The 23,914-nt window shown below is 41.2% G+C and overlaps 1 protein-coding gene across 1 annotated transcript; it reads left to right on the forward strand.

Annotated features, from left to right (window-relative positions):
• The first annotated feature begins 208 nt into the window (after positions 1–208).
• Positions 209–23,914, forward strand: NRSN1 (neurensin 1). The gene is made up of 3 exons (XM_066579427.1): positions 209–393; positions 10,717–10,914; positions 20,018–23,914. The coding sequence occupies exons 2-3, from the start codon at positions 10,726–10,728 to the stop codon at positions 20,414–20,416; spliced, it is 588 nt and encodes a 195-aa protein (XP_066435524.1). The 5' UTR covers positions 209–393; positions 10,717–10,725; the 3' UTR covers positions 20,417–23,914.

Raw genomic sequence — 23,914 nt, forward strand, 5'->3', positions numbered from 1 at the left:
GAATATTTTCTAGTAGTGCATCCCACTTCCAAAACTTATTTCCCACCATTAACCTACTTAGAACCAATAGAAAAGCCTTGAATCCCCCCCATCCCAGTGACATCAGAAGAAGGAGGGCGCTGGGCTATTGATCTGTTTCTTTAGCATTGCTATTAGTGAGTCCAATGTGACCATGATGGCACTTGGCAGACTTGCCTGTCGTCAGTCGTGTCCCTCCCCTGTAGATGTGTGATGCCCTGTCCTCCCCATCACACAGGCGGCCTCAGTGCGCAGGCACCAGGCTGGAGATAATACGTGTGTGTGAGGCTGGAGAGCTCAGAGGGATGGGACCCGGGCGAGGACAGACCTGCAGCTAGCAGCACAGCTCCGCCGGCACAGCAGGTCCCAGGAAAGGTAACCAGCAGGGCAGGGGGGAGCACGGACCACCCTGCGCTTACAGATGCCGGCAGCAGCTCATCGCGCTCATGCATCGCGCCAGCTGCCGACAATAGTGCATAGCAGATAGTGCATGCAGGAAAAGTTGCATATACGGAGTCTATATAATGGGTAGGTGCGATATATAGAGGTCACTGTGGAGGGTCTGTGTGTAGCGGGTGCACAGATGGTGGCAGTGGCGTCATCACTTGCGTGCACCGAGCTGGATATCAGCACCATGGAGAGCAACAGGACAGCAGCGAAGGACAAACCTGGGAGGAAGGGACAGAGGAGTTGTCCTTCCAGACGTGATGGAGGGGAGGCATTAATATGGTTATCAGATGATACAATCCAGATGCATCAGGCTGTCCACCCTGACATACCTGCAGATCTGTCATGTTACATGATGTCTGTATGACATTGCCATTTACAGATGGAGCAGTCATCATTTGTGTATTATAATCTCTAAAAACCATAGATTAGACATAAGGTGCTAGCAGACAAACTCAGCTCTGCTACCTCTATAGGAGAATGAGATTTTTAAAAAACCTATGTGGAAGGTATACTGTATTTGGGAGCAGTTCTGCAGATTACAAGCTGTCGGAATTGTGTCTGTCGCATTTATGAGAGATTTGGGCAAAGATATTTGATTTTAGGGCGTAATTAAAATCAGTGAAGAAGCATAACATGGAGCGAGCAAGGAGCTCAGGATGTGTTTTATTTAGGCCAGGGCCTAATCTATAATAGCATGTGGGCCATCTTGGGCAGTCATGTCAAGTTTCCTTAGATGCAGCAGAACTAAAAGTGGATTATTTTTTTTTGTGGATTTACAGAAGACTACAGTTAAAACAGTACATTATCTCATTAGAGAATTCTCAAACAGTGCAATGCCAGTTTCATGGCTACATTTAACATAGTAACATAGTACGTTAGGTTGAAAACAAGACATATGTCCATCCAGTTCAGCCTATGCCCCCCCCCCCCCCCCCCATATCGATGGGTTCGCCATACTTAACATGTATCTGTGTATAATTCTTTGTGATGGCAACCCAAACTGAATAAAGAGGATGTGACTCCAGTCTGTGTATATTTAAAGCTCCTATGAGTTAATTTGCGCACAGATGTCACAATCTGACTTCTTAGCACCCTGTAATACTATAGTGGAAAATGGGCTCTGGCAGTTTGTTATTTATTTGCAAGGAATACTGACTTCTGTGCTAACCTTATTTGCCTGCCTAATTTCTATGCTTATTAGCGTTCCCAGCTTACAGTCTTTAGTTGCTAAGGAGCAGAATGATCAGTGCTAAACCTATATGACTGGATGTTGGGGGAGGAGTGACACAAATGTTAGCTTTCCACCCACCACTTCCTCCTGGCAGATCTGTTTTCCACTGACTATCTCCCCACATCCCTCTGTCTTTGATTTGACTTTCTCTTTGTGTCTGCAGCTTACTATCATTTCTATTGTTTTGCACAATATGAGAAACATTGTATCCAGCAGTTTTTGTTCATCGGCGTGAAGAATAAAATCTCATGGCCTCACAGTGACATTGAGAAATAATAATCGCAGCAGCTGACATTGGGTATATGCCAAGCTAGAGAAGCTGCTTTCATGCACTAAACATTTTATACACTTCAGTGAAAATGCTTGCCTGGAATATTATGGGAATTAGAGGGCTGTTTTCTATATTGTTCCTTCTGTTGCATCTACTTTTCCACAGTTTTCATTGTGACGTGGAGTGAAAATGTCATTTCAATCTAGGATACTTAAAGGAGGTTTGCAGAGGTTGTAAGAAAAGTTCAGAAGTGCCAAACTTCATGATACAGTCCCTTTATTGAAATCTATGATTTCTGACATGTGCATCACAGTTTAGTATATGTCTTCTGCTGAGTATAGTCTCTGATTGCTTGATCCCAAGGACCACACTTTATAGTAATCTGTATGTGTTTGTAACAGTTAGCCAACGCCAGTGTGCCATGCCATGATTGGCCAACCCTGCCTGCTGACCACATGGTCCTCACTATTGATAACCACACTGCATTGCTATCTTCTTTATTCATGATGTCCGAGATCAGAACTAAGAAGAAGAAAGGAAGGGAGTGAAGGAAACCCAAAAATGTCAGAGACTTGAGTCTGAGGTGTATGACCACACCTCAAACAATCTTGAGGAGGGTTATGAATAGCCATAGTGAATTAGAATCATAGAATGATAAAGTTGAAAGGGACTATCAGGGTCATCGGGTCCAACCCCCTGCAGGATTTACTAAATCATCCCAGACAGGTGTCTGTCCAGCCTTTGTTTGAAGACTTCCATCGAAGGAGAACTCACCACCTCCCTTGGCATCCTGTTCCACTCATTCATCACCCTCACTGTCAGAAAGTTTTTTCTAATATCTAATTTGTGTCTCCTCCCTTTCAGTTTCATCCCATTGCTTCTAATCTTTCCTTGTACAAATAATAGGGCTGATCCCTCTGCACTGTGACAGCCCTTCAGATATTTGTAGACAGCTATTAAGTCTCCTCTCAGCCTTCTTTTTTGCAAGCTAAACATTCCCAGATCCTTTAACCGTTCCTCATAGGACATGATTTGCAGACCACTCACTGTCTTGGTAGTTCTCTGAACTTGCTCCGGTTTGCCTATGTCTTTTTTAGATAGCATTGCTACCTTTTGTACTCATGGTGGCCGAGATCAGAACTAAAACTCTCATAACAAAGGCCATATGTGTAATCAGCGGGCTGTGACTCCGGACAGGACGAATTTCTGCACAGATCTACTTTTTCCAATCTCTTCCAGTATAAATTGACATACAAAATGAGTAAGTTTACAAGCACTTCGCTAGACTTATTTTCCCCTTTCTATTCATATCAAAATTAGTTTTTTCTTAAGAGATAAAGTAACATTTCTGCCAATTGCACCACCTGAAATTTGAGTCACTTGACCCAGTAGCTGAGCTCTTACTGCATATTTGTTATCTCAGGCCTTACAATACATTATATTCATTGTAAAAGCGGAATACCGCTGTGGATGTCAGAAGCTTTTGTGACAAAACTATGCTAAAATATAATTCAAAAATGGACTTTCCCCTTAAATCTGCTCTGTATTTCATTAAAAAGTCCTTCAGGAATTGATGCGTGCTACCCCAGGGCAATAGACAACAGCATCTATTGCCAAGTTTTAGCTGCAACTGGTGTATACTCTTTTGCATAGATATTCTGTGCATGAAATGTATCAAGTAGATCAGTAATTTGTAACCCTTTTACTAAAGAAGAACTAGAAAACCTGTTATCCTTTCCCAGAAAATGCTACCTCTGCTTCAGTAAACCTTGATGGGGGCGTTCGGAGTATTCTATAATTGTCAACCAGTGCTGTGTTTTGGCCAAGATTTGTTGTGCGCTTTGCTTGCCTTCATGCCAAACCTTTTGGAGCAGCCTGGAATCAGTCTACCAGCCCTAATGCAAAAGTGGCAGCTGCTGCCGTGTTCTTAGGAACCCTGGTTGGGAAACTGCTGTATACTAACAGCTGCGTACTATTACAGCGCTATCATCAGGAACGTTTGCTCATTGTATCTTATCATCATCTCATAAATATGTTGGATGGGTCCATGTAATATAAATTGCAATCAGTGCAATAATATTAAGTTCATATTTTAGTTGTCAATGATTGACAGCTGTGTCTGACAGCGGTAATTGTCAATCACTGATAGCTCCGCCCATTGGACTGTTCAGCCCAGAATGCGCAGAGATATAAATGAATAAAATACAAGTTCTACTGAATCTTTCCCCATAAAACTATATATCAATCCGATCATCTCTTTGCTCTATAACATGATGCCGGCAGTTTGTACAGCATGTTCTAGCTGACAGATTCTGTTTAATTACTAATATAGAAGAATAAAGAAAAGTTAACAAAGTTTTCAACTCTAGTGTATTTCTTGCATATCGACAGAATATGACAGACAGGTCTCACCCCTGCACTAATGCTTCATCCATAGAATTCAATGGATGGGTGGCTCTGATTGTGTATGGCCCTCATTGAAGCCTATGGAAGTTACATAAAGTGTAAGCAGCTCTTTCATTATCTCCTATAGATTTCAACAGAGAGGTCAGAAGTGGGATTTGCATCTATTAGGCATTAATTTCATCTATCGTTTCCATAAATGCTGCAGATGTGAATTCTCTTTCATATACATTACATTAGGCAATGCCTTATAGGCATTCCAACTGAGATGCAAAAGAACAAACTTTCCTGTATGTTTTTTTTAAGATGACATTATGATTCTGTTTATAGGACTACCTATAAAAGTAATAAATATTTTCATAAAACTATGTTATTATAGAGAAGGTTCACTTTAAAACTGACGCTTATAGTCTACTTCCTATAGTCCTATATGTGTTTTGCTACTGATAAAATATAAGTTTCTGCTATATAACCAACTACTAGACGAAAAACTAGGCGACCATCGCCCCAGGTGGGTGGGGGCGTGGGAAGAGGCGCTAGGCCGGCCGGTCCCAGAGGAGCTCTGGTCCAGGGCTTTTCTGCTCACACATAAGATGTCCATCGCGAGCAGAATCCAGGAGCTAAACTTCAAAATTTTATCTAGATGGTACATGACTCCGGAAAGATTGCATACCATCTTCCCATCAACCTCGAGCACCTGCTGGCGCTGCAAAGCAGAGACCGGCTCGATGCTTCACATTTGGTGGGAATGCCCCATGGTCGCACCCATCTGGCACCAAATGAAAAACCTGTATGCGAGTACGTGCAGGGAGACTCTGGACATGACACCGGAGCTGGCGCTTTTGTCGATTGCCCCCAACACCCTGTCCCTCAAAAAAGGCCTCTTAAAATTCTTCATTTTGGCAACCCGCCTGTCAATCCCCAGGTTCTGCAAACAGGACAGGGAGGTTCCCAGACACGCGTGGGTGGGGGGCAATGGACGAAATAGCCCGGATGGAGAGACTGAGGCTAACTGATGACCCCCAGGGCTATGATAATTTCTATAAGACCTGGCCATTGTGGATAGATATACAGGAGACACCCTCATTCACCAGATGGCTACAAACAGGTTCTTGCACATAAAACCAAACGACCAAGGCTGGCCTCCATACCATTGTACCCAATACCTGGACCCCCCCTCTTCCCACTTCTCCCTCCCCCCCTGGTCCCAAACCCCTGTCTTGTCATATGTTACTGTTTACGAGATGACAAATTACAAGCAAAACGCATCTTTGTTTGAATAGGAATTTATTGCAATAAGATTCATAGGGCCATGAGTGCTCTGTCCATGTTTAATATCATTTACGTGTCAATGTAACTGTTTTGCCTTAAGGTTAAAATCCAATAAAATTTATTGAACAAAAATATAAGTTTCTGACAAACTACTTCACAGATACAGAACCAGTCAAAAGTTTGGACACAGTTTTTCATTCGATGGTTTTTCTAGATTTTTGTCATACCTTGTAGATTCATATCAAAACTATGAAGGGACACATATGGCATTAAGTAGCAAATAAACAAGTGTTACACCAAAATATGTTTTATATTTTAGATTCTTCAAAGTAGCTCCCTTTTGCCTTATTGACAGCTTTGCACACTCTTGACATTCTCTTAATCAGCTTCATGAGGTTGTCACCTGGAATGGATTTCAATTAAGAGACATGCTTTATCAAGAGTTAATTTGTGAAATGTTTTGCCTTCTGCCTTCTTAATGTATTTGAGACCATCCATTGTGTTATGCAGAGGTCGGGTTGGTAGACAGTTCTATAAGATGTTTAACGCTATTCAGCTACTGTTCTAATCCCCAATATGGCAAGAACAACTCAACTAAGTAAAGAGAAACGACAGTCCATCGTTACTTTAAGACATGAAAGTCAGTCCGGAAAATATCAAGAACTTTGAAGATATCCTCAAGTGTCCCCATGAAAACCATCAAACACTATGACGAAACTGGCTCTCATGAGACCCGCCCCAGGAAAGGAAGACTAAAAGTTACCTCCGCTGCAGAGGATATGTGCATTAGGTTTACTGGCCTCAGAAACCACAAATGAACGGCACCTCAGGCTAGAGACCACATAAATGCCCCACAGAGATCGACTACCAGACACATCAGCTGTTCAGAGGAGATCCATCTCCTCAGGCCTTTATGGCCAAATTGCTACATAGAAGCCACTACTGAGAAACATCAACAAGAAAAAGACAATTACTTGGGCCAAGAAACACAAGGAATGGACATTAGCCCAGTAAAAATCTGTACTTTGGTCTGATGAGTCAAAATTAGAAATTTTTGGTTCCAACTGCCATGCCTTTATAAGGTGCAGAAAAAGTGAATGGATGTTTTTTACATGCATGGCTCCCATTGTGAGGCTCGAAAAACGAGCTGTGATTGTGCAGAGGTGCTTTGCTGGTAACACTGTTGGGGATCTATTCAAAATTTAACCATCATGGCTACTACAGTATTCTGCAGCGACATGCCATCTCATCTGGTTTGCGCTTAGTAGGACCACTCTTTTTTTTTCAATCAGGCAATGACCCCAAATACACATCCAGGCTATGATGACATACATGATGGCTATTCGACCAGGAAGGAAAGTGATGGAGTGCTGCGTCAGATGACATGGCCTCCACAATCAACCTTAAAGGGGTTGTCCCGTGCCGAAACGGGTTTGTTTTTTTTCAATAGCCCCCCCGTTCGGCGAGAGACAAACCCGATGCAGGAATAAAAAAAAAAAAACCGCCAGTACTTACCCGAATCCCCGCGCTCCGGCGACTTCTTACTTACCTAAGTAAGATGGCCGCCGGGATCTTCACCCACGGTGCACCATGCGGTGCACCGTGCAGTCCATTGCCGATTCCAGCCTCCTGATTGGCTGGAATTGGCACACGTGACGGGGCGGAGCTACGAGGAGCCACTCTCCGGCACGAGCGGCCCCATTCAGAAAGGAAGAAGACCGGACTGCGCAAGCGCGTCTAATCGGGCGATTAGACGCTGAAAATTAGACGGCACCATGGAGACGAGGACGCCAGCAACGGAGCAGGTAAGTGTATAACTTCTGTATGGCTCATATTTAATGCACGATGTATATTACAAAGTGCATTAATATGGCCATACAGAAGTGTATACCCCCACTTTGTTTCGCGGGACAACCCCTTTAACCCAATTGAAATAGTTTGGAATAAGTGAATAAAAAGCAGTGAACAAGTGCTCAGCACCTCTGCAAACTCTTCAAGACTGTTGGAAAGCAGTGACGACCCCATGAAGCTGTTTAAGAGAATACCAAGAGTGCGCAAAGCTGTAATCGAAGCAAAGGGGGGATGCTTTGAAGAATCTAAACTATAAAACATATTCTGTTTGTTTAACCCTTTCCAATCCACTGCCTGACGTCTGCAGACATTATGATTTAAGGCTGTACAGCTCCGATGGTGGAAGACATCCAGCGGGGTTCTCTTACTGTATATTGCCAGCCTCTCTGCTGTCGGAGCCTATCCAACGTGTCACCTCATGCAGTACTGGCTTTAGCCAGCATATAGCGCCGTTGTATAATGGCAGAAAAAGAGTAAGCCCCCTAGGAAAACCAGGATACAAATTGGATTGGAGAGGGTTAACACATTTTTACTTACTATCTTATTCATCGTATATGTGTTTCATAGTTTTCATGTCATCAATATAGATGTGCAATGCAGAAAAAAACTGGAAAGCTTCTTTCCAAACTTTTGACTGGTGCTGTACATAAGGCAGATATGTCGCAGTAAGCAGCATACTTGTCACTGTCTTGCGCTGGCTTCAGAGAAAGCACCTTAAAGGTGGTGACAGAATCCCTTTAAAACTTCTAAAGGAATCTTACAAATATGTCTATCTTTAGGTTTACATGTTACCTATGAAAAGTCAACCTTTTCTAATGTCAGATGTGTGCAGGACTTGTATGGTGTGGGTTAAGGAGATAAGCCCACTCCATACACTACAGGTGTTGGCTGTCACACTGACACCCTGCCCCATTGGCCACAATTGGAGATAACTGTAATCATGGCCATTAACCATTTAGATACTACTGGCAATTCGGATAACGGCATTTAAATGGCCTGACAGATGGAGAGCGCTCCCTTTGTCACTTGAACAACTCACTCACGATGAGATTCTGGGCAGCCGCTCATTTGTCATGACAACCTGGGAGCTTGTTAAAATCCCTAAGGCTGCCATTGATGTTTGTTTTTTTTAAGTTCTCGCCGTGGCAGGGCTTAACAGAATGTTTGCCAGAAAACAATACACTGCAATACCGAAATACTGTAGTATATTTGTATAAGCTATCAAACGATTAAGTAAAATAAAGTAAAATGAATATTTTTCTAATTATTGCAAAAAATAAAAAATATTAAAAGTTTTTGAAAAACCCTCTTCCCATTTGTGACATAAAAAGTAATACAATAAAGGCAATAAATATATTTGGTATTACTAGGTCTGTAAAAGGCAGGGCTATTAATAAAACAAATTATTTATGTTGCTTGGTGAACACAGTAAGGCAAAAATATAGAACGGCAGAATTTCACTTTTTTGGTCACTAATGTCTCCAAGAAAAGTTTTAGAAAACGTGATCAAAAAATCAAATGTACCCCAAAATGGCATGGACATAGACTCCAGGTCATCCTGCAAAAACTAAGCCTCTACACAACCCCATCAACAGAAAAATAAAGTTATGATGGTCAGAAGATGGTGACAGAAAGCAATTTTTAAAAAAAAACATTTTTTTAAAAAGTAGTACAACAAAAAAACGCTATAAATTTGGTATCGCTGTAATCATACTGACCCAGAGAATAAAGTTAAAATGTCATTTTGGCTGCAGACCATAACAATAACCCCCGCACACAAAAAAAACACGGGTTGTGTTTATTTCCATTTCACCCTACTTAGAAATTTTGAAAGTTTTTCAGCAGTTTATATGATACATTAAAAAGTACCGCTAGAACGCACAACTCATCTCACCAAAAAAAATAATCTCTCATATGCTTATGTTGACGAAAAAGTTAAAACGTGATGATTTTCTGAAGACAGGGAGGTAAAAAACAAAAAGCAAAAATGGTTTGGTGCCTTAGGGGTTATAGGGAACCCGTCACCACTATTCTACCCCTAAGGCCACTTTCTGATGACAGTATTATAACACGTCCAATGAAAAATCAATGACTTCTATTTTCATAATGAGCCCATGTGCCTCTGCAATTAGGCTCTTAAATTATCCCATTCTGTATGCAACTCAGCAGAGAAGAGTCATCTGGCCAAGAAGAGTCACTTTGATTCATGAGCTGCCAAGCAAACACTGCCCCCTTTGTCTTGATAGACAGCTTGTCACATCTCCTGCTACGCAAGAAACGTTGTCTATCAAGAGAAAGCTGGCATAGTTAGCATGATAGCTCATGAATCAGCGGAAATCTCCTTGGCAAAGTGACTTTTCTCTGCTTATTTGCACATGGGGCGCGGAAACTTTTGAATCTAATTGCCAAGGTACATGAGTCTATTAGAGAAAGAGATTGCATTAGTAGTCACTGATCTTTCACTCTCTGTTGGCCAGCGGTCACTTTTAGGGGTGAACCGATGGTGATAGGTTCCTTTTAAGTAACATTCACTTTGGGGAACCCTTAACCCTTTCCAATCCACTGTCTGAAGTCTAAAGACATTCTAATTAAGGGGGTGTACAGCTCCGATGTCAGAAGATGTCTCGCAGGGTATTCTTAGTGCATATTACTGGCCGCTCTGTTGTCGGGGGCCTCTCCAGCATGTCACATACTGCTGCACTGGTTCTAGCTAGCAGATGGCGCCATTGCATAATGACAGAAAGAGAAAACCCCCTAGGAAACCCTGAATCCAAAATTGGATTGCAAAGGGTTAAGCCTGTTTTGTAGAACCCCAGGGATCTTTGGTACCCAGCCTGCGAAACACTGGTTTATTTTAAAACTGCAAAGGAACAAAAAAAGTTTCATTTAGTTATGATCACCGGCCCTATGAAAAGGTAAAAGCTCTGTGTTAACATTAGAGCACATGGAAATATGGTCTTCTCATAGAGAAGCTGTAATTTTGACAATGGATTAGATTTTACATCAATCACATTTATCCACTTAGTTGCACCACTGTACAACATTATGTGTGCCAATGCATGTCACTAGTACAACATAAGCACAGAACTAAACTTAGATTGCCCATACTTAAGCCATTAATGCATTACTGATTCTAATGTTCTGTCTACACCTAAAACCTATATGTGAATAGTCCAACAGCTTTTGCCATTCGATATTTCATAAATGTTTGTCATTTCAGGTTACAAGGATGAGTTCGTGCGCTGACATCTGTGGGTCCAAGCAGTCCCAAAATACTCCCGAAGGAGCTTACCATCGCTATGGAGTTCGGTCCTATCTGCACCAATTCTATGAGGACTGCACAGCTTCAATATGGGAATATGATGATGATTTTCAGATACAGAGATCGCCTAGTAGGTGGAGCTCAATTATCTGGAAGGTAAGTAGTCCTCATTACCTATTATTATTTTACAATGAAAAACACACTCTGCACATATGGTTACTGATGCCCCAGATCATGGGTATGTTTTTGGCCAAAAATAAGAAATATTTAGTTACATTTTGTATTTTTTTCTTTATGACAGTTATTCTGTTTTTCAATCTTCCAGAAAGCATGCAGTATTTCAAAGGATCAAGATTAGAGATGAGCGGGCGTACTCGGTTCGGGTGTTTTTGCACTGGAGCACCGCTTTTCCAAGTAACTGACTACTTGGACGAAAAGATTCGGGGGGCGCCGGGGGGGCGGGGGGCGGCGTGGTGGAGCGAGGGGTAGCAGTAGGAACAGGGGGGAGCTCTCTCTCTCCCCCCCCCCCCACTCCCCTCTGCAACCCCCCGCTCCAGCACGCCGCCCCCCGCCCCCTGGCGCCCCACGAATCTTTTCGTCCAAGTAGTCTCCCTCATCTCTAAACAAGATATGGTGGGCACTCTGAACATGGTAGAGTACTCATTCATTATTAAACATCTACCAAGTATTAGACCTACAGTTTTTATTAGCCATATGAGAATCCAGAAAATTTTTATTTCTAATGATGTAATAAAAGTTCAATTGTTTAGGAAGAATATTGACTTTGCATCGATATCTACACTGCAAAATACAAAGTTCCAGAAGGGAAGCTGGCCAAATAGTATGCATTGATAATAGGTTTACTAGGCAGGATAGCTGAAGTCAAGGTGACTGCCCCACCGGCTTCAAACATTCCTTCAGAGTTCAATCCAGGGTGATAAAAGAAGAAGCATATGTGGAAAACGCTATTCATGTTGCAACACATGGATGGATTGAGGAGTCTAATTGTCAGATAGCCCTAAATTTTACTAAGTACGGCACATGGCTCAACGTGAAGCCACTCACACAAGTAAGATCACTCATGTTGTGTGTTGGAAGTGTGGCATGTTCTGCAATGTCAGCAGGCCTATCGCTAAATCTTGAAAATCTCCAAATCAGCATCACAATATGACTACCGGTAGTAATTATTAGGCAATTATAGTACCAGTGTTTCTGGTGGCACAATGCACCACACAGCTATACTATATGCATGTCACACACACAGCACTGCTACATACATTTAAATCCCATACAACAGGGATCAGAAGCAGCAAAGCACTGGAGATGAAGGACCTGTGATGACGACACCATCATGTTCTGGCCCCTGATCACATCACAGTGACATCATCAAAGGTCCTTCACCGCTAGTGCAGGAGTTACATGCTCCACCCCTTATCATATCATGGTGACATCATCAAAGGTCCTGCATCCGTGTACAGATTACTGCCGGACTATAATCCCCTGGCAGCCTCAGTTGCTATGGAATACTAATGAACACCTAGCCGGAGAGCAGCTATGTGCATACAGGACCTGTAATGATGTCACCGTCCTGTGATCAGCAGCACAGCATGTAACTCCCTCAATGGGGATAAAGAACCTTAGGTGACATCACCGTCATATGACCAGGGGTGGAGCATGTAAGTCACTCACAAACCCACTCACGCATTGACGGACAGGTTGTTGTTAGTAGTTTGATTACAATCAGGCTTGTGATCAATGACTACCTGGCATTTATATGATACTGAAATAACATGGTCTGCACAAAATGGATAGAGACATACATGTACACAAACCGGAGCCTTGTCCCTGCTCCTCATCCCTTATGCTGTTCTCATCAGTCTTTCTTTCTTCTTCGTTTTCCAAACTGGTGGCAGAAGTGATTTTGAACTTATGGATGACTACTTCCTGATGGTTAACCAAATGCAGGTTTTATATACTGTATGTATATATATATATATATATATATATATATATATATATATATATATATATATATATAACCTGTGACTATTCAGAAGTGCAAGTGTGAATGAAGCTCCAGTACGTTCTTTTACTTGCTTTTGTTTTTTGGTGGGGGGGGGTGTCCATTATAATAGTTTTTGGCCATTTATATTAATTTCTACGAGATCCTCTTTTTATTTATTTATTTTTGCTTATTTAAAAGTACGATTTTAAAAAATGCTAGTCTATTCAAAGAAAATACGGACTTTAAAACTGATGACACAACAAGATACCTATAATGTGACATCCTGTTGCTATAGATTTGGATTGTAAAAAGCTGATCCAATATTTTCAAAGGGACAGAAGACTAAAGCAGTGTCTACTTGTTTATCTTCTTAGAAAAAGGAAATTGCCAGAAACTTGACAGATGTAGACAAACGAATACTTTTAAACATGATGGAAGCCCTATTGAAAATTTAATGATCCGTTCACAAATCTTGTAAAAAAAAAAAAAATCAAACAGATGTTATGACGGGATAGCCAAATGTGATATGAACAGGTCCTAAGTGAGTGCAGCTTGCGGAAAATTAAAATATGTGGACTAAAGGCACAAGTCTTTTAGCCAAGAAAATCACTGAAACAAGGAAATTAACTCAATTCTTCTTTATTGATTTACTAAAAACAGACAATTTAATGTGTTTCGGGGACGCAGCCCCTTCCTCAGAAACGGCTGTGTATAATACTATAATAACCAGTAAGAAGATGTAAGAATCAAGAGTAAAGAAACAGTAAGGGAAGGGGATAGAGAAAAACATAAAAAGGGCAAAACATCAATGAAAGTAAAAACGGAATAATATTTTCTTTACACATATGAAATGTACAAAATTGATGTGTAATCATCCTATTTTTAGGGTAATTTCCTTGTTCCAATGAGTTTCTTGGCCAAAAGACGTGCGCTTTTAGTCCGCATATTTTAATTTTTCCCAAACTAAATTATTACGACCCGTTTCACACGGTGGCGAATAATGAAAAGGTAGCACCTTAATTCCCCCCTGCCCCCCCCCCAAAATTTTTATTTAATTCACACTCCCAGTAGACGTTGCTCCGCCCCTTTGTTCTTCTTCAGTAAGTGCAGGATCTTGTGAGCATGCACTAGTCTATAGTGTGCAGTGTTGTGAGTTGTGGTTCGGTGACTTGAGATAAAAGGGACCTTGGATGGTAGCTGTTATTTGTGGGTTGCTTTTTTAAATTTGTGCTTACTGTGTTTTACACCGCTGTTGGAGATCTGCATCAGTTGTCAATGTTACCCAATGTGCATCCTTTGGCATGTACAATATGCTCTCCTGAAACCTCCGGTTAAAGGGGCATACTGTGAGAGAATTGCTCATGCGGAGGCCCCAATTCTGGATCTAAATTATCAACATTCACACTATGTGCAATTAACAGCGTGGTGATGAGTTTGCAGCTCGATGAGCAGGCTCACTGGGGTATATAGGGCTAGGGATGGAAGCATAGAGGTGCAGGATGCTAAGGCAGCTGCCTGGGTGACAGATAGAAGGTGGGGTAGAGAGACGAGTGTCAGGCAGACTAGTCCTGATCTGGAACACCCAAATACTTCCATAGATGCTCAAGTCATCCCAGCCAATCACATCACAGCAAGGGAGGAGGGAAGTGTTTGAAGGGGAAGAGTGGGCCAACCATATGGCTCCTGCTGTGTTGCGTGCCAGGAACTGTAGTTTTCTCGCATAAAAGAAAGATAAAGATCACGTACTATATACACACTGAGGCAAAATATCTGAACATTAATGTAGCAATATACAATATATATATAAAAGATTAGGTACAAAATAATGTATCAAGCAGCGTTATAAACAACTGGGACTAAATTCCCACTGAACCACGGGGATGAAAACGGGGATGAGGTGAGAGAACCCCATGGGTATCCCCCCGCTGTGACTTCTTCAGTCATCCCTAACACATAATGGTGCACTTTGTTGATATTCGATATGCACAACAGTGTTTTTAAGTGTTTTTAATACTGTCTATGGTATAAAAAGAAAAGATATTACTTTTTCCTATATTTATGTTCAGATATTTTTGCAGTAGTAGCTACATGATCCTTTTCTCTGTTCTGAACAATTCTTGTGCATATGGTGTGCCTACATTAGTTAGGTAGTGCCAGTCATTTGTTTATTTTTGACCACAAATTGTAGTTTTTAGCATCATGCTGAAACTACCAAGATGCTACCCATAGGAATACTGGGAAGGAGTGCTGATCAAAAGCATGAGATCTGGGCTGACTTTGCTGACCAGAATCAAAACTCCATAGCTTGAAAAGCTATATAAATATATGTACTAACCATCTATTGGAAAGAGCCAAGTGCTATTTTTTTAGCTCTCATCAAAGTGAACGGGGAGAGCACAGCATGCTACACTGTTTCTGCAGCTCCCATTCACTTCAACAAGAGCGACGGAAACTCTAAGCTCTTGGCTTTTTTCGCGACCCGGTGACCAGTAACCATGGCAGCAGTTTCCCATCTCGGCTATAAAAAGCCAAGATGGGAATATCCCTCTAAGGCACCACCTATTTTTAACCTCTTAAGTCTCCATGATATAGATTAACATCATAGACTGGCTCTATGATGATCTTTTATTATAGGTCCTGCACCCGCATGATTACGGCAAGAGCTATGTGCTGACTGACAGCCAGGCTTTCACTGTAATGGCCAGGATCAAAGCAGAATGAGATCCCAGTCACTTATCTCCCTAGATACCATGGCCAATAGTGACTATCTAGATGGTTAGACAGAGGGAGGAGGCTCCCTTTATTCCCATCAGCCCCCCACAAAGGCAATCACAGTATGTCAATGGGTGATCATGGCAGCTAGTGGCCTAGGGAAGGCCTCCAGGTATCCTACAGCTGGATGCCTGTTAGGCTGCGCCATCAGTAAAGCCTACTAGGTTGTTTTGCATTTTTAGACTTGCAAGGAATAATTATTTGCTTTACTGAGTTTACCAAAGCATAATAAACGCGATCAAATGATCACATTGTGACTTCCCTGGTGGGACTAAATAATGTAACTAGCAGGACAAATATTAATAAAGTATATTAAAAAAAAAAAAAAAAACGTATACAATTAAAATTACTTTTGCAAAAGTGAAAAAAAGGCAATCTTTATGACCCTTATAAATACTTCCATACTGTCACTGTGCAAAGCCAACTATACCAAGACCAGTATTTGACTATATTTGAGCCAGATAAAACCGTCACACCATTAACACATATAACGATCACATAGCAATTAATACCAACATACTGTTACTGAATAAAGACCGCAGCAAAGATCAATATTACCAACATCACTATATGAAGGCCAAATAATTCTCCAGACTGTGACCACATAACACCACTGGTGTTACTGAAAAAAACACTGTACTAAGACCAATATTACCCTATACAGTGACCATATACCAGTACATACCAGCTCTATATAGGCGCTAGAAGACTACATAAGTGATTACAGTACCATTATATAAAGTGATTACAGATGATATCCTCACTGACTGGAGTCATTCACTTTCCCTTTTCTTCTCCTTCTGGCCCAGATGCCTAGATATTTTCTCCCCATCACAACTTATCTGCAGAATTAACACACAGACATCTTTGACTCCTTAATTTTTTAGCCATGTGGCTGTGTTTTCCCAAACTTCTACACAATTTTCCCATCCATAGTGCTACACTCAGTAATAATGCCCCTCATAGCTCGCACTACATATTAATGCCCCTCATGGCCAAAATTACAGTACTTATGGCCCTCATGGCCTCCATTTAAAATTAATTTCCTTCATGGTATAAATAAAGTAATCATGCCACTTACAGCCTCCAAAAATAAAAAGTAAATGCCCCTTATTGCCTAAATTAAAATAATAATGCCCCTTGTGGCATAAATTAAATAATAATATCATTTATGGTATGAATTAAATAGTAATGCCCCCTCGCTGCATACGTTTAGTAAAAATGCCCCTCAGGGTCTAAATTAATATTGTTCCTTGTTATGTACATTAAATAATAACACTCATAACCTAAATTAAATAATAACGCCCCTGTGGCCTTCAATAAAGTAATAATGTCCCTTGTTGCCTCCAATCTGTAGTAGTGCTCATTATTAGGGATGAGCGAGCATGCGGGGGGAGTGGCAGGGGCCAGCAGGGGGGAGAGAGACCCCCACCCCTCCCTATGCCCCCCCATTGCAAACAGCTGGAAGGGACGAGAGAGGGGAAGAGAAGAGGGAGGGAGTTTAGCAGTCATGGAGAAACAATTCTTAAAGGAATTGATCAAAAATTCCTTACCTACAGTGTTGCTATTGAGGGACGTTTCATTATTTTTAATATTTAGGCAATATTTACATTGTCTATTCGTAGATTTAAAAGACCCCTTAAATGGGTAAACAATAGGTTCCTCCCATTATGTGTTTGGTGTCCTTTTTAAAGTTTCCTGGGGCCAGTAACACTGAATATTACAATCTCATTCATACCCATCCCCCGCAGTTCTGGATAATTCCAGTACCTTCTTTGACCCAGCTTTCCATGACCAGATAGTCACCAAGAAGGGGAGGAATTTTATCATTATCTCCAACCTTTGTTTTCCAATTTTCTATTATTTACCAAAAATCCACAAAAATCTAGATAATATAGCAGGCAGACCCATCATTTCTGGCATTAAAGGGAGTCTGGCGCCTCGAACTTGCTGTCCAAACTGCCGGCATGATGTTATAGAGCAGGAGGAGCGGAGCAGATGGATATATAGTTTTATAGGGAAAAATTCATTATAACTTGTAATTTATTCATCACATCAAGCAAAAACCTTGCAAAAAGCAACAAGGGAGATACAGACACGTGCAACAGGACAGCTGTTTCACATGACACCACGCTTCTTCAAGCTTGTTGCACGTGTCGGTCTTTCCCCCGGTAGCTTTTTGCATTTATGAAATAAAGAAAACCACATTTTAAAATAACCAGTGAGTGCTGCTTTTTGCATTATTTGATGCGATGTTTGAACTGTCTGAACCTAAAGCTGAGCAGCATCCCTAATAAACCAAGTGGATGTTTGCACATGCAGTGCTGGCACTGATTTTTCTTTTTGTTGGACTTATTGTACTTTATTCATTTAAATGTCTGCACATTCTGAGGTGAACAGTCCAATGGGCAGTCCTATCAGTGATTGACAGCTACCCCTGTATGTACAGTCATCCACAGATAGTTGACAATCACTGATAGGACCGCCCATTGGACTGTTCAGCTCAGGATGTGCAGAGATATAAATGAATAAAATATTATACTAAATCTTTCTTCATAAAACTCTACATCAATCTGTTCCACTTCTCCTGATCTATAATATTCTGCCTTCAGTTTAGATAGCGATTTCGAGCTGAGAGATTCCCTTTAATTCATTGACCAGTAATTTATCACAACACATTGACATATGAACACAATGTTATGTGATCAAATTAGAGGTGTGTGCATGAACACTGTCTACCTTCACACAAGATCTCTATAGCTCTCTATTATAGAACTGCAGTCAGTCCATGTTCTGCCATATGGCCTCTAGGCTCACAGAGGTACACCTTGGGCCCATAGGGTGCCATAGTATAGGTAAGCATTATAGGAAACATCTCTAATGGGCCTTCTTTAAAGTCTACAGAATGTGAAGGGTGGAATCAATAAACATGAGTCACAATCATTTTAAGTGGAATTCATTTGTATGTTCTTATCTTTATCTGCAGGGATGTTTTAAAATGTTCTTGAGTCCCGTCGCGGTGCAGGAACTCCATGATCTGAAAGTCAAATGACAGCTCAGATCATAGAACTTTGCCTGGAGACCAATCAGCGTGGTCTGTAGGCATGTGATGGCTGTGACAGCCAATCACAGCCATCACAGTGACAAAGCACTGCTGTTCCCTCTCCCTCCATCTTCGACGTCAGGAAGCTCATCTCATAAGTTAAAGGGGTTGTCCCGCGGCAGCAAGTGGGTCTATACACTTCTGTATGGCCATAATAATGCACTTTGTAATGTACATTGTGCATTAATTATGAGCCATACAGAAGTTATAAAAAGTTTTTCACTTACCTGCTCCGCTGCTGGCGTCCTCGTCTCCATGGAGCCCGCCTAATTTTCGCCGTCTAAAATGGTCGAATGGCCAAATTAGACGCACTTGCGCAGTCCGGGTCTTCTGCTTTCTTCAATGGGGCTCCGTGTAGCTCCGTGTAGCTCCGCCCCATCACGTGCCGATTCCAGCCAATCAGGAGGCTGGAATCGGCAATGGACCGCACAGAAGAGCTGCGGTCCACGGAGGAAGAGGATCCCGGCGGCCATCTTCAGCCGGTAAGTATAGAAGTCACCGGAGCGCGGGGATTAAGGTAAGCGCTGAGCGTTTTTTTTTTTAAGTCCCTGCATCGGGGTTGTCTCGCGCTGAACGGGGGGGGTTGAAAAAAAAAAAATAAACGTTTCGGCGCGGGACAACCCCTTTAAGGAAAGTAAAAAAATGATGCTGAGATAACGTGGACATAGAGTAAATGTCATTTATTAGCTGTCTTGTGTGGTGTAGCTATCCGTATTACAAGCAGAAAGTGTCCTATTTTGGAAAAAAATGCAAATTTTTCCAAATCATAACCAAAATTTACCATGTGTATAAAGTAAAATTTGTCACAAAAACAAGCTCAGAATCATTTGAATAAGTAATAGATAGAGATGAGCGAGCATACTCGTTAACTCGAGAGAGCATAGCCTTTTTCGAGTATCTGCTGGCTCGACCCTGAAGATTCAGGGGGGCTGCAGGTGGCGAGGGGCGGCAGAGGGGAGCGGGCTGGAAAGTGAGAGAGATCTCTCCCTCCCTCCCGATCCCCTCCGCAACCCCCCGCTCACCCCCAAGGCCCCCCCCCCGAATCTTCAGGGATGAGCCAGCAGGTACTCAAAAAACGCGATGCTCTCTCGAGTTACTCACCTTAACGAGTATGCTCGCTCATCTTTAGTAATAGACTTTCCAAAAGTTATTACCAAATAAAGTGAAACATGTCACATTTAAAAAATTGGGCTTGGTCACATAGGCCAAAACTGGCTTGAGTGTCAAGTGGTAAAAAGGCAAAACAATGGACAGCATATGGTACCTCTTAGTATTCTGACCAGTACCACTCACCTTTACCATATGTTTATATATATTCATTGTGTGCTCTGGTGCAAACATTTATTCTGCCTAACTGACCTTGCATTCATTCCTTTCAGGTCGGACTCATATTGGGCGTTGCCCTCATGCTGACAGGTGTAACGGTACTTTCAGTTGGGTTTCTGATGTCACCAAAAGTGGAAGCCTTTGGAGAAGATGATTTTTTTGTGGTGGATAGCCATGCAGTTCAATTCAATGGAGCTCTTGATATTTGTAAATTGGCAGGCGCAATCATGTTTTGCATTGGAGGAACTACATTAGCAGCATGTCTGTTAATGTCTGCTTTTGCTAAAAGTTACTCCAAAGAAGAGAAGTATCTTCAACAAAAATTTAAAGAAAGAATAGCAGACCTTAAAGCTCATGTGCACCCCGTGACGAAAGCCCCGGCTCCTGGAGAATCAAAGATACCTGTCACTCTATCCAAGGTTCAAAATGTCCAACCTTCATCTGAAACCTGACATTTACCCATCATTGTACGCATAATTAAATTGAAAAGGTCAGCTTTTTGTGAGTGTTACAGTCAAGTCTTTTGCCATACAGTCAAACTGTACATGGCTGAAAATAATGAATAGACCAAATAATAGCAAAATGTGAAAAGATCTTGAATTTCTGTGTGTTATTGTTGGGAAGTTTACCTGTCCTAAATGGTAAATCTTCTGAGCTGAACACTGCTGTTAACATTCAGTGTGTCCCATCAATAGTCCCCAGTGGTGGCAAAATAATATTTGTGTTGTGATGTTCTTTTTTACACTCGCTCATTATGTTCTTCTAAAACCTTAAAGTCAATGTCAGTATAGTAATAAGGTAAAATTGATTTCAAGTTTGGAAGAAAAAGGGGACACATATCTTATACGATAAGGTCTTGATGTTAGGTGGCCAAGAAACCATCGAACATCCATTGGCAAAAGTTAAAAGGATTTTCTGAATTTTATGTAAATAAAGATTCCTTTAATGATTAAGGCCAGGATAACAAAGTGAAAAAATTGAGTAAGTTCTCAGTCTACATAGAGCAACTCAAAGAGGTGTTCTCACCTCAGCCAAACATGTCCGAAATGGGAACACTACTCTTTATAAGATGGTTGGGTAATCAGGATTACGGAAACAGAGGAGTGTAGCTGAGCTACACTGTTTACGTACCTACTATAGAAGTCAATAGGAGTTACATAAAAAATCATAGCACAGTGGGCTACGCTGTTTTTCTAACTCGAAGAACACTCAACTGTTATCGTAATTCTGACCACCCATGTAAACCTTGCATAGCCGGATCAGCAGTGGTTGGGAACCAAAGCAGGAGATGGGTGCAAGTCTCATAGGTAGAACCTGCCCTTATCTAACTTTTGCTCTATTTACATCTCATTTGCGGCTCCATCCAGGGGTTCCATCAGGGTGACTGTTTCAAAATCCCCAAAACAAAACCACTCGATATTGCCGGGAAAGAACCTATCTCAGGAATTATTGAAAACTGCTGATTTCCATTCATTTTTGGTGTTTTGTGCCAGAAAGAATAGCGTGGTGGACTGTGCACAAAATGACAGATATGAATGGAGACACCTGAAACAGAGGCCAATTGGTCTTCCTTTCAACAGCTTTCAGTAATGGTCAAGGGGTTCCATTTTTGGGCATTTTGATGGGGCATCCAAACAGGACCCCTGAATGGAAGCAAAACCAAGATGTGAATGGAGTCTTACATGGCATATTCTGTGGATATGCCATACACGTTTGAGACAAAAATACCTCCTATCACGTATGTCACATATCCCATAATTGTTCTTTGTAGAAATCAATATTAGTGCAGTATATATCAGTATTTTCCAAATGGACTAGGCAATGGTGTTTCACGTTTTTAGTATGGGGACTCCTTGCTCTATTAAATCATTCAGCTAAAAGGATTGTCCCGTTAATAATGAATAATTGCGGTGGGGAGGAATTGAGTGGTGGCCGAGTATTGTGCTGCTGCTTCATTTAAGGTCTATGACTCTGAAGGAAACAGCTGAGCTGATGGTCACTTCCACCACCAGCGAGTCTGAAACATTATGAGGGTAGAAGGAGGTCTATACAGCTGTATAATGATTGGAGCCCCAATGGAAGGAAATAGGATCTAGTGTTTAAGGACTTGACAGTGAAGGATAACAGAACAATAGCATTGGATGGAGTTGAGAAAATCATTTGCCTCTAATTCACTGTTTTGCCGATTCACAGATTTGCCAATGCTTAGAATATAATAGAATAATTAATTTACTTGTTATTTTCTTAAATTTCTAAAAAGAAAATATCAAAACTTAACAACTTGATTCTCCAATGCATTCGGTTGGCAGCAAAAACTGTGCATTGTTCCGTGTGTGTTCTCTACTAAGGGTTTAAATAGAGTATAATGAACCAGCATGTACATTTCAATTGTCTGGCTTCTGTTTTTGTGCTTAATTGTTTTATCGTTAGTTTATATTGTGCAGGGTTTTTTATGCTATCTACTTTTTCAGGGATGGAGTTTTACTTTTTGACTCTGTCCTGCTAGAACAAGGAGACCCAGTAGAACATTAACATTGAGTAGCAAATCAAACTACTTTAAACTATCATTTATTAAATTATGGGCTTATAGGACTGGGAATGAGGAGTCTGGGGATGTGCTCTGTATACTTACCCAACTCCCCATTTACCGATAGAAGTCAGTGCTTGATCAGTCAATGCACACACGCTCCCTTAGAGGACAGTGTGTGTGCATGCACTGGCTGATGAAAAGGGTCAACTGACTGACCAAGCGTTGACTTCCACTATGACAGCACAGAAACGGGTCAGTATACAAAGCGCATCCACAGACTGCTCATTATCTGTCCTACAAGCACTATAATTTGGCTTATGGAGCTTATAGGACACAACAGATTCCTTTTGAAATATTTAGGGACATAATGACAAATTTGGCGAATATTTTGAAAAGTTTTTTACTATACATTGGATCCATTATATATAATTGGTCCAATCAGTATGGTAGAATTAGCTTGAATTAAAATGCTCTTGGTTAAAGGGGTTGTATCAGATTAGAGAAATAGTCTGCTTTCTTACCTATCTAGGCAATATGTCTGCTATTGTAGCTCAGCTAGCATTCAAATGAATGGGGATGATCTGCAAAACCAGACAGCCAATGAGCAAGAGGGTCAGTATTTTTAGAGAAGAGAAGACCCTTTCTTTTACTACCATAGAATCCTTTAAATTGTAATGTTAATTAAGTACAGTATCAGACAAGTGATAAGACATATCAGTAGTAATTTGCTATATGAGATACTTTAGACATATATGTCTGATACATTCACACAAGGGAACAAACTTAATGTAAAATAACCATAGAAAAGCTCTATAAAGGGCAGTTTGAAACGAATTTTTTTTTCCAGAAACAGCATTGCTTTTGCATGTGGGTTATGTCTCATATTGTAGCTCGGTTGTATTTTCTTTAGCGGGGCTGAGCCACAATTCTAGACACAGCCTTGAGATCAAGAGTGGTGCCGTTTCTGTAGGTAAAAACGCATTGCTTTTAATCTTAAAGGACAGCTTTAAAGGGGTTGTCCAATAGTAAACTATTGATGGCCAATCCAAAGGGGAGGCTATCAGTAGTAGATTAGTAGTAGTGGATCTGTTGCCTGAGACCTCTGCCAATCAGCTGATCTCTGCTGATTTTTGCAGTGGCTGGACTGGGTATTACAGGCAAAGTTCTCATTGCAATGCGTAGGAGCTTAATTTCATACGAGCGGAAATGAAAGATAATCGTTCTGTGTAAACGCAGCCAACGATTGCATGCTTTTCATTTATTGTTCATTTTATGCAGGCATCTTTGGCTCATTCACTAATCGATCAGTTTAAATACTGATCGTTCAGTTGTTCTCATTCACTTATACAGTGAATGTGAAAGACTGAGCGATTTCTCATTTGAATGAGCCAAAGATGTATCGACATGTATAAACAGTAGA

The sequence above is a fragment of the Eleutherodactylus coqui genome, chromosome 9 (genome assembly GCF_035609145.1).
Source record: "Eleutherodactylus coqui strain aEleCoq1 chromosome 9, aEleCoq1.hap1, whole genome shotgun sequence".
Classification (NCBI taxonomy): domain Eukaryota; kingdom Metazoa; phylum Chordata; class Amphibia; order Anura; family Eleutherodactylidae; genus Eleutherodactylus; species Eleutherodactylus coqui.

Coding starts and splice junctions, on each gene's coding strand:
- NRSN1 (XM_066579427.1), top strand. CDS start 10,726: ATGAGTTCGTGCGCTGACATCTGTGGGTCCAAGCAGTCCCAAAATACT. Junction 10,915..20,017: donor GGAGCTCAATTATCTGGAAG/GTAAGTAGTCCT, acceptor CATTCCTTTCAG/GTCGGACTCATATTGGGCGT.